Genomic DNA, 9,858 nt, shown 5'->3' with positions numbered 1-9,858 from the left:
TTCCTCGTCATCGAATTTAAAATACATAAATGTTTTTACATAAAGTTAAAGTCATAAATAAGAAAACAAGGAATTAAAATGCTAGAACTGTTGCACAATTAACAAGTTGTCAGAAAAAAGTTTTATTTTAATCAGTTATGTGTTACAAAATACACACTTATTCATTTTAGTTGTTTAAATACTTTACATACACACATTTTTCTAGGCCATCCTTTCTAACAGTAAGGAAAGAAAATCATTTAAAAATGGAATGCAAAAGAAAAATAAAAATAATTCTATCAAAAATAGGGAGACTGTCTGATCACATGTACATTACTAAATGAATAATGAAAACCAATTATGTAAGATAGCCATTTACATATTTAATTAACTTAATTATATTTAACTTACTCTCATATTATGCACCTCTAACAACAGATTCATTCAATAGGAATCAAAGTTTAATGATGAATTATAGAACAACAGCAGCAACAACAGGCATTTGACATGTGTGTGTGTGTGTGTGTGCAGTATCAAACATTTAATTCTTGAAAGTTTCATAATGTACATATTCCATCTTCAGCAGGCTATACTAAACAAGGTAAAATATTAGGTACAAAAATATCTAAAGTTCCAACATTTTGTAAAGAGTAATTAAAATACAGTGTAAAAGGATGAAGTCAATTAAAAAACAAAAACAACAAAGAATAGTAGAGTGCAACAATTGTAACAAAATAAAATATGTTAGTTATTCAGAACAGACTTAACTGTAGCAAAGTTGTGTTTTTATTTAAAGTTGGGAGTTCATTTATAATAGATAAACTTTCTTTAATTAAAAGTTCAATACTGGATGATTGAGATGCTTTGAAATTTTTAATCAAGAAGAGGTGGTTGTTTTTGTTCACTATGTGTGTGAATTGTGGATGTGTTTATTGTAAGAAAAGATATACTGGCTTACATACTCGTTTCGACAATTTTATTCTGGGCTCCTTTAAACGTAACCTTACACTCAGTCATCTCAATAGAACATATAATATCTGTTCTGACTACGTCTCTCTTCGTACTGAAATAACCACCTTACAGAACATTCTAATAAACAATGGCTATTCCTTGCATTTCATTCAAGCCCTAACATGCAAGTTCCTTTCTAACAAAATTGAGCTCCCAAAGAAACCAATTACTGTAGACAAATACCCATTAAGACTGATTATCCCTTTTTAGGTAAACAAAGTTCATACTTAAGTCACACACTTTAGAATAATCAAAACTTTTTATCCACAGGTTAAACTACAAATAATATTTAAATAACACAGGCCTGTGAATTTAAACTCCATAAAAGTTGTTTTGGTTTTAATAACGGATTTTCCATAATTCAGCTACGCAGATTTCAAAAATAATATTCATTTTTTTTCTATTATGTAAGGATTTTTTATAAAATGGAAAGAAAAACTCTTACTTAGATCAAATTATTAATTCATTTATCGCAATAAACATATTTTATTATTACATTTGTTAACAAAAATACAAACAAGCTGAAGAAAAGGGAAGAGCACTGATATCAAATGAATATGCTTCTTCATTCATCCTGATTTTTTTGAGAAATCGACATCTTTTAATCTCAAAACTATGTGTTGTAGTCTTTCTTTTATGTACTGCGTCTGGAGCATCTTGTTTCAATGACCAGCAGTAATCAGTCATCATGCTGATGTTCCACCTTCGCTGAAACCTCCTTCTCCATTTTCCTGATGTCTTGATGAAACCTTTTCCCTTGTTCTTCGCTCACAAAACCAAGATTTTCATGGAAATAGTCAATATGCGAGTGTAAGAAATGAATTTTCAAGCTCGTATTACAACCCAACTCTTTGAATTTATCGAGCATGTTATTGACAATATTTTCATAATTTAGGTCTATGTTGTTTTCTAAAAATTTGTCAATAACATCTTTAAAGGCAATCCACACTTCTTTTTCAGCTTTCCTTATTGCCCTGTCAAACTATCCATCCAAAGTCAATTTCCTAATCTGAGGCTCAACAAAAATCCCTTCTTTTAGTTTTGCTTCTGAAAAAAGTTGGGAATTACCCACATAGATACTTGAAACAGTCGCCATCTTTGTCTAAGGCCTTTACAAACTGCTTCATCAAGCTCAGTTTTATGTGAAGTGAAGGTAATAGTGCTTTCTTTGTGTCAACCAAACTTTCATGTTCACTGTTTTTAAACCAGACTGACTCTGCATAGTTATTACTTTTTTATCCAGTGCTGATTTCATGCTCTGCTGTCCCATTCACACAAAAAAAACAAGGAAATTTTGGATAACTGGATTGTTGACCTAACAACATACAAAGGACTTTTAAGTCTCCACAAAGTGGTCAACCATGTTCTTTGTATTTGATCTTATTAAGAAATTCGAGATTTTCATATATTTCCTTCAAGTGAACCAAATGAATAATAGGAACAGATGCAAATATGTTACCATTGTGAAGGAGAACACCTTTTAGACTTCTTTTGGATGAATCAATGAACAATCGCCACTCACTTGGTTCATAGACTGCAGCTCCTAGCATTGATATTAATTCAGCAATACTGTTGCAATAAACCAGTGAACCTTCTTGCAAAAAGTATAATATAAACTCTTTCTCATGATTTCTGTACCAGTAAAATGATGTCCCTAGAGAAAGTAAGTTCTCAGACCAAAGTCTGGACCCCAAAATCTCTGAAGAATCCTTTGGATGGACCAAATCTCTCACTAACTCATTAAGTTTACCTTGCGTGAAAAGTTGTGGTTCACCAGACGTTTCAGTTTGAAAATAATCCCCATTTCTATCGACAACAGATTCAGAATCAGAGGAAACTGTATCATGAATCTCCGGTGGAGTAGGTACAGGTACAACAGGTCTTATAGCAAATTGAAGGTTCGTATAAGAAATTTCCTTTTTATTTCAAATGTTGTAGCCTTTCACGTTACATGAGCAAAAATAGCAGTCATCTCTGTTGTTCCTAGGCTCACGTCAAACCATTGGAATTATAAAAAGTAAAGTCTTTTTTTACCTTTAGTCTCAATTGATTCAGCTCTTCAACACAAATGGTGCAAACTTTGTATGGAGCCCATGATTTGTCTTGGTCCCCAAGTTTTATTCCAAAATACGCATAATATGCTTTTTTTGACAAATTATGTAATATTTTGCCACTGTTTCTTTACAACAAATATAACAGAATATGTTTGGATCATTTACACAGCCTCTTGTTGCCATAGCAACAAATAAATAATATTAAAAAGAAAAAAATAATGTCAAAGTGCATGCACAGTCAAATACTATCCATAAATGATATGTCATGCAGCATGTTAACCATTTATATACAAGTGGTGTGTTCCTCATGGGTTCTAGAATGATCAATAAGACTCTCACTTCATGATTGGTCTAGAGAAATCTATAGCCAGCAGTTGTCAACATGTTAAGCATAACAAAATGTGACCCAATTGCAATGAAAATGATTCACTTATGTAAAAGTACATATGGCATATTGTGAAAAATCTGTACACAATGGAGAATAATTGATTTCATTTTTGGATTCAGTGTACAGGAATGACTGTAGAACATGTAAAAATTTCAAGACAATAAAACCATCGCAGGCCTGTGTTATCTTTCAAAATATATTCAGGTCTAAAGACCTATTACCTACCCCTATGCTTTCCAGGATTGTATATAAATACATGTGGTGACTGTAATGCCACTTAAGTTGGAAAACTATATGCCAATTACACCTGCAAACATACAGGAATATCAAACAACTGGTAAATAACTATCAAATCCTCCAGACTCCGCAATTCACACACAGTGAACAACAGCACCCTCCATACCTTGATTAAAAATTTCAATCATCTCATCTCAATCATCCAACACTGAACTTTTAATTAAAGAAAGTTTATCTATTATAAATGAACTTCAAACTTTAAAAAACAACACAGCTTTGCTACAATTAAGTCTGCTCTGAATAACTTGTATAATATTATTATAATTGTTGCACTGTTCTTTCTTGTTTTTGGTTTTTAATTGACTTTATACTTTTTACTTTGTGTTTTAATTACTATCTACAAAATGTTGGATTTAAAAAAATTTTTACCTAATATTTTACTGTGTTCAATATAGCTTGCTGAAGATGGTCTATGTACATTCTAAAATATTCAAAAATTACATGTTTGTTACCATACGCACACACATAAAATGTTTGTTGTTGTTGCTGTCATCCTATTGTTCATCATTATGCATTTCTATAATGAAAGGTTAGATTTTACTTGTATACAATATGTAAAATACAGTACAATTTGATTCTGAATGAAATAATTATTAAATTTTTATTTAATTTTTAAACCATATTTTCTACAAATTAAAATTTTAGAATTGAATAATGTTCAAATAGTCAAAAACTTTGTTTTTTCACTTATACAGAGAAATGAGTTACATCTTACAAAACAAGCACACAGAATTAAAAAGAATATTAAAACACTGAATATATATATTAGAAACTACATCATCTTACAGTAAAAGAAAAGAACATGGCCCTGTAATGCAGAAATGTGAAAGTAGAATGTGGTTCAAATTTGGGTATTTTGCATCCTTGAAGTAAAATTGATTAATTAATACTGTTGCATCCAGTAGTGGAAAGCTTGTAATAAAACCATCTACAAAGGGTAATTGACACCCTGCCATGAAATGATGATGCCTTGTTGGTATACTTGTTTCAACATTTAAACTTGATGCTTCTTTAAGTGTTTTGGACTTAGAACATGAAATCTTTCTCTCTATTTGTATTTTAACTCTTTGTGTTTTGTAGTTGTGACTAGAGCCCCACTCCAAACATTAGACAACTACAGTGTAGCTTGCTGTGTATAAGACTCCCCTAGTTAATTTCTTACCTACTGCATATTCATGGTAGACTTGTATTATTTTAATATCACCTAGTTAATAATAAGCACCTACTTTAGGTTAAATACAAACTTTTTGTAACAGTTACTAGTATTAGTTCTCTTTGTTTTTCATATTTTGACTTTTTTTTTCATAATTAAAGAATGATAAATGATCAGTTTGGTAAAACAAATTATATGCTTACATCATAAACTTATTTCATTTCTTTCATAAGGCTATTGATCTCAATAATGAAGTCAATATATGAAAATGTTATGCACTACTCTCGTGTTCAATGGATTGAAACATCTACAGTTAAAGGTATTTAGCTGATGAGTCAATAAGATTATTATTTTAATCTTAAAAGATGTTTCCACAACATAGCTACATACTCAATTATAAAAATAAGACTTAACCCATTGGTTAATGTAGTAAAATATTCTATCACTGACCAGGATTGTTTTAATTGTTCAGTAAAAACAATACCAAGTCCATGTGAAGATAAAGAATATCTTAAATAATGTTTGCTACAAGGCTACATTCACTTTCATGTAAGTTGTAAGCCTAATACACAAATAACTTTTAACAGAAATTTCCTTCACTGGTAAATGTTGACTAACTTACTGATTTGTTTACAGAAGCATTAACTTCTCTTGATCAATCCTCTCTCTGTCAACAAGTACTACATTCCTCCACACTGGAGACTTCCCTGAACTAACTGCTTACTGGTATTTATAAGTAAGGTACCCATATATAGATATCAGTCGTAAGTGTGAACTTTCCAGATATTCTAAACTACTTTTATGAGCTTACTTGATCTTAATATCAGGGAAAGAATAAGCACAGACTGTTTTTATATGTACAAAACAAGCACAGACTGTTTTTATATGTACAAATACTATACTTTCAGCTTGATTCTAACTCATATTTATGTAACTAAAGGTTAATTTCCCAGAGTTAAAACAAAACGTTAGATCATAGGTAAAAAAATTAAATAAAGATAACATGGATGAGAATAAATTAAAAAAAAACACATCTCAATAGTTGCACACCATTTTAGGAGGCCCAGAAGCATGTTTTTATAAAATAAACCTATTATTCTTTTTTTTTTTTACTGTAACTATTAAATTTCTATGTAGTACAAAAGCCTGTTTCCCTGGAAAAAGTTTAAAAATTATTTGATAAATCTCCTGTCTTTTTTCACATATTTGACAGTTCTATATGTTTTTAGTAGTTCCATCTGTCATAATCATAAAGCAATTCCATGAATCATAGTTTATAAGTTTGTTGCACATTACATGCATAAAGTTTTTCCCAGTAAATCAACATTTTTAATCAATTCTCCCAATGTTGGCTTCACCACTTAATCCCAACAACAAATAAATTTTTATTTCTTTCTTCAACCAGTCTCACCTCAATGTTTTTAACTATACTACTAACTTCTCTAGCCCTTATTTCACCACGTTGCTCAATAACCTTTGCCATTCATTACACGTTTAAATCAAATTATCATATAAATATTCAACAAAGTTTTCACTTCAAAATTCCACACCCTAAACATGCCATTTTGTAATATCACAAAAACATACTGACTAAATTCTGACTGGTCAATGCTTGCTTATGAAAACTTCTGGATCATTGCAAATCTCATAAATAAATGTAGAAAATTATCATCCCTAGGATGAAATATATTATGAACATGACCGAAAAATGTTGTTACTTTGAGTTTTATGGCATTATCACAGTACAGATAATAATTTAACCAACACAGTTATTTTGTAGCTTAAAAAGTTCTTAATACCAGAATTTAGGACTTATTTCAAAATATTTAAAACTCATCAAAAGACAACTAACAAGGGAAACAAAATGAAAGCATCAAAATTGACAAAGAAAATTAGAAAATCAGATGTCTTAAAAAAATAAGTAGAATTATTTACTGATACATCAAAAAAATTTTAAAAATCACAGTCAAATAGATCCTAAATTACATCTTACAACGATCTAACATTATGTACTTATCACCATTTTAAACTGAAACTTGCTAACTAAGGAAAGAAATGAATATCCTCGTACTTTTCTGACACTTGGTTAAGTAACCAAATCAGAAGTTGCTGACTTTGATAACTCATAATTGTAAAATATGCCTAATCCTGAGTGATTACTACTGAAATATATACTTTATACACAAACAAAGCTCCTAAACTACTGTACTGTGTTCTAATCAATAAGAAATATACTGTGACTCATATTTGAATATGCTATGAACAATGCCTTTAGTCAAACAAATACATTTCTGGAAAGCATATTACTTGCATCTTCAATCAGTAAAATAGATGCAACATGGCCTCAATATAATCCACATCTGAATATGTCCAAGACCAAATACTAAGATACAGTGGTATAAAATGAAGTAGTGTTTTGGTATGTATACGATAGATGTGGCATGATAAATCACATATGTGATTTAATATTAAACTGCTTATAATGATTTAACTGATTACAAACAGTAACACAAAAGTAATGTTAGAACATAACTATTACACAAAGAAAAGGGTTAATCTTCACATTCAAAATCTTTTATTCCACAAGCATTTGACCGTTTAAGCTGATCTGATGCTGGTCACGAGATGTGGTCAAAAACTTGTCATATAACACAAATTTTGAGCTTGAAAGTTAACCTTACGTATTAATTATAATTTATACTCACCTTTTAAAAAAGACATTTTGGGAATAATATTAGAACAATTTCTAGAAACTCTTGTATCCCCTCTTAAGATTAAAATATACAAAAATTACAATTTTTGAATATTCAGATTATGTTCATATTATCTACCTGTTCAACTTCTAGTTCTGAATCTAACTGTTTCTGTTTCTGCATTCTCTGTTTCTCTTCTTCAAGGAGAGCTTGATTTTCTTCATTATCATCTTCAATGCCCCATTCTACAGTGGGATGTATGGGATTTGGCATGACATTTAATAAGGTGTATTTCATTTTTGTTGCAACTAGCTATTTGGGGAAAAAAAATTACATTTCAGAAAGTAATCAATTTCATATTCATTGCATCTGCAAACCAATAAATATTCTAGATTTATGTTAAATACAAAAAGGTAAACTTTATATTCATAAAAATTTAGAATTAAATTCAAAATATTTTTACATTTTAGTTCTTGTTATAGTAAAACTAAACAAACAATAAAAATTAATTTTTTTAACTGTCTTATTTATATGAGCCTGATAACTTTAAGATGCCTGATGGATATCTAAAAGCTTAAACAGAAAATAATTATATTGCTTTGTGTATTAAACTTAATTACATTTAATATAATTATCATTATTATCAAAAAAGTTGTAATATTCAAAATTTAACTTCAAGTTGAACAAAAAACTGCAATGTAGCTTGATTTATTAAATATATCATCAGTCGCTGTTAAGCTAAAAACTTCAAATTCATAAATGGATCAAGAATTCAAAGACATTGATCAATTAACAGATCTTAATTTCTCAAGATTAAGAATAAAAGTGTTATCCACCCCTTAAACCCACTTCAAAATGATTTAAATCACATTTATAAATCACCCTCAAAAACCACATACAGCAGGGTAAGTTTTAAATTTGTTCAATAAATGAATATCTGCTTTTTTAAGCTGGTTTCTACCCATATGTTCAATTAGAATTTTTGTGAAATTCCTGGGTGATCCCTCTTATGAACCACTATCGTGGTTCATGAGAAGGCAGTCAACTAGTCAACAGCACAAACCACTAACTCTTGATTAACCAAGTAGTAGGACTTGACCATCATTCTTATTCTGTATCCATGTCCCCAGAGTGCAGAATGTGTTTTTGCAGCAACAGGATAAGAACCATAAACCTTCGAATACACATCCTGAGCACACTAACAAGGTAGCCCATACTTGATCCACGCAATTTTAAAATTATTTGTGAAAATAATTCAAATTTTATTAAAACTACCACTTATAAAAATTAAAAAAATATGAAAAAAATGTTATTTTTAGCAATGATGCAAAATATATGGATGCAAAACTGAAACAAAATTAACATAAAAAATTATCGATATTACAGTAAATTTTTAAGGAACAATCTTCTACGCATACTCTTGCTTCATCTGATCAATGTAAATTAAGCTTTAAGCAAAATAAAAATGTAATAGTGATTTCTCAATTATTCAATTAAAAATCATGTGATTTTTTTGTGCTCATCAATTTATACACTTATAATAAACATTTGGAAAAAGTTAATATGCATGTAACTTCAATAGTTGTAAGAGAAATTGACATTTAAATTCCAAATGTCATAATATTCAAGTTTCAAAGGCTAGCAATGAGCTTTATCATCTTTCTGTTCTTTCAGTAACTTTAAATACCTAAACAGTACCACTTCTATTTCTATTCCCTTTAGTAAAGCAGCAAGTTCATTTGCCATTCTTTTATTCTTCAAGCAAGTTACCAAAATGGTCAAGGTCTACCATTCTTACAATAATAAACATTAACTGGGGAAAAATAATAATTACAACTTGCATGTATTTTTAACACAATGGTGAAGGTTTGTCATTCTTACAATTATAAACATTAAACAACATAGAATGGTAACTGAGGCCAAAGAATACCAATAATCTACATACATATTTACTACACTGGTAAAAGTATACCTTTCCTACAATTATATATATTAAACAACATAGAATGGTAACTGAGGCCAAAGAACACCAATAATCTAAATATATATTTATTACACTGGTAAAAGTATACCCGACAATTATACAAATTAAACAACATAGAATGGTAACTGAGGCCAAAGAATACCAATAATCTAAATATATATTTATTACACTGGTAAAAGTATACCCGACAATTATACAAATTAAACAACATAGAATGGTAACTGAGGACCAAAGAATACCAATAATCTACATACATATTACTACACTAGGTAAAATATACCTTATACAATTATATATAA

The 9,858-nt window shown here is 29.6% G+C and overlaps 1 protein-coding gene across 4 annotated transcripts in view; it reads right to left on the bottom strand.

Moving 5' to 3' along the window:
• LOC106476877 (syntaxin-12-like) overlaps positions 1-9,858 on the bottom strand; it is a 63,288-nt gene that overhangs the window by 10,378 nt on the left and 43,052 nt on the right. For all 4 annotated transcript variants that reach the window (XR_002609775.1, XR_002609777.1, XM_022381379.1 and 1 more), the window contains exon 8: positions 7,714-7,887. Coding sequence is in view for 2 of the 4 variants with exons in the window: in XM_022381379.1 (XP_022237087.1) it covers positions 7,714-7,887 (174 nt within the window). In the remaining 2 variants the exon portion in view is untranslated. The remainder of the gene's footprint in view (positions 1-7,713; positions 7,888-9,858) is intronic.

This window comes from Limulus polyphemus, unplaced genomic scaffold (assembly GCF_000517525.1).
Source record: "Limulus polyphemus unplaced genomic scaffold, Limulus_polyphemus-2.1.2 Scaffold159, whole genome shotgun sequence".
Classification (NCBI taxonomy): domain Eukaryota; kingdom Metazoa; phylum Arthropoda; class Merostomata; order Xiphosura; family Limulidae; genus Limulus; species Limulus polyphemus.
This window is presented reverse-complemented; position numbering and strand designations above follow the sequence as displayed.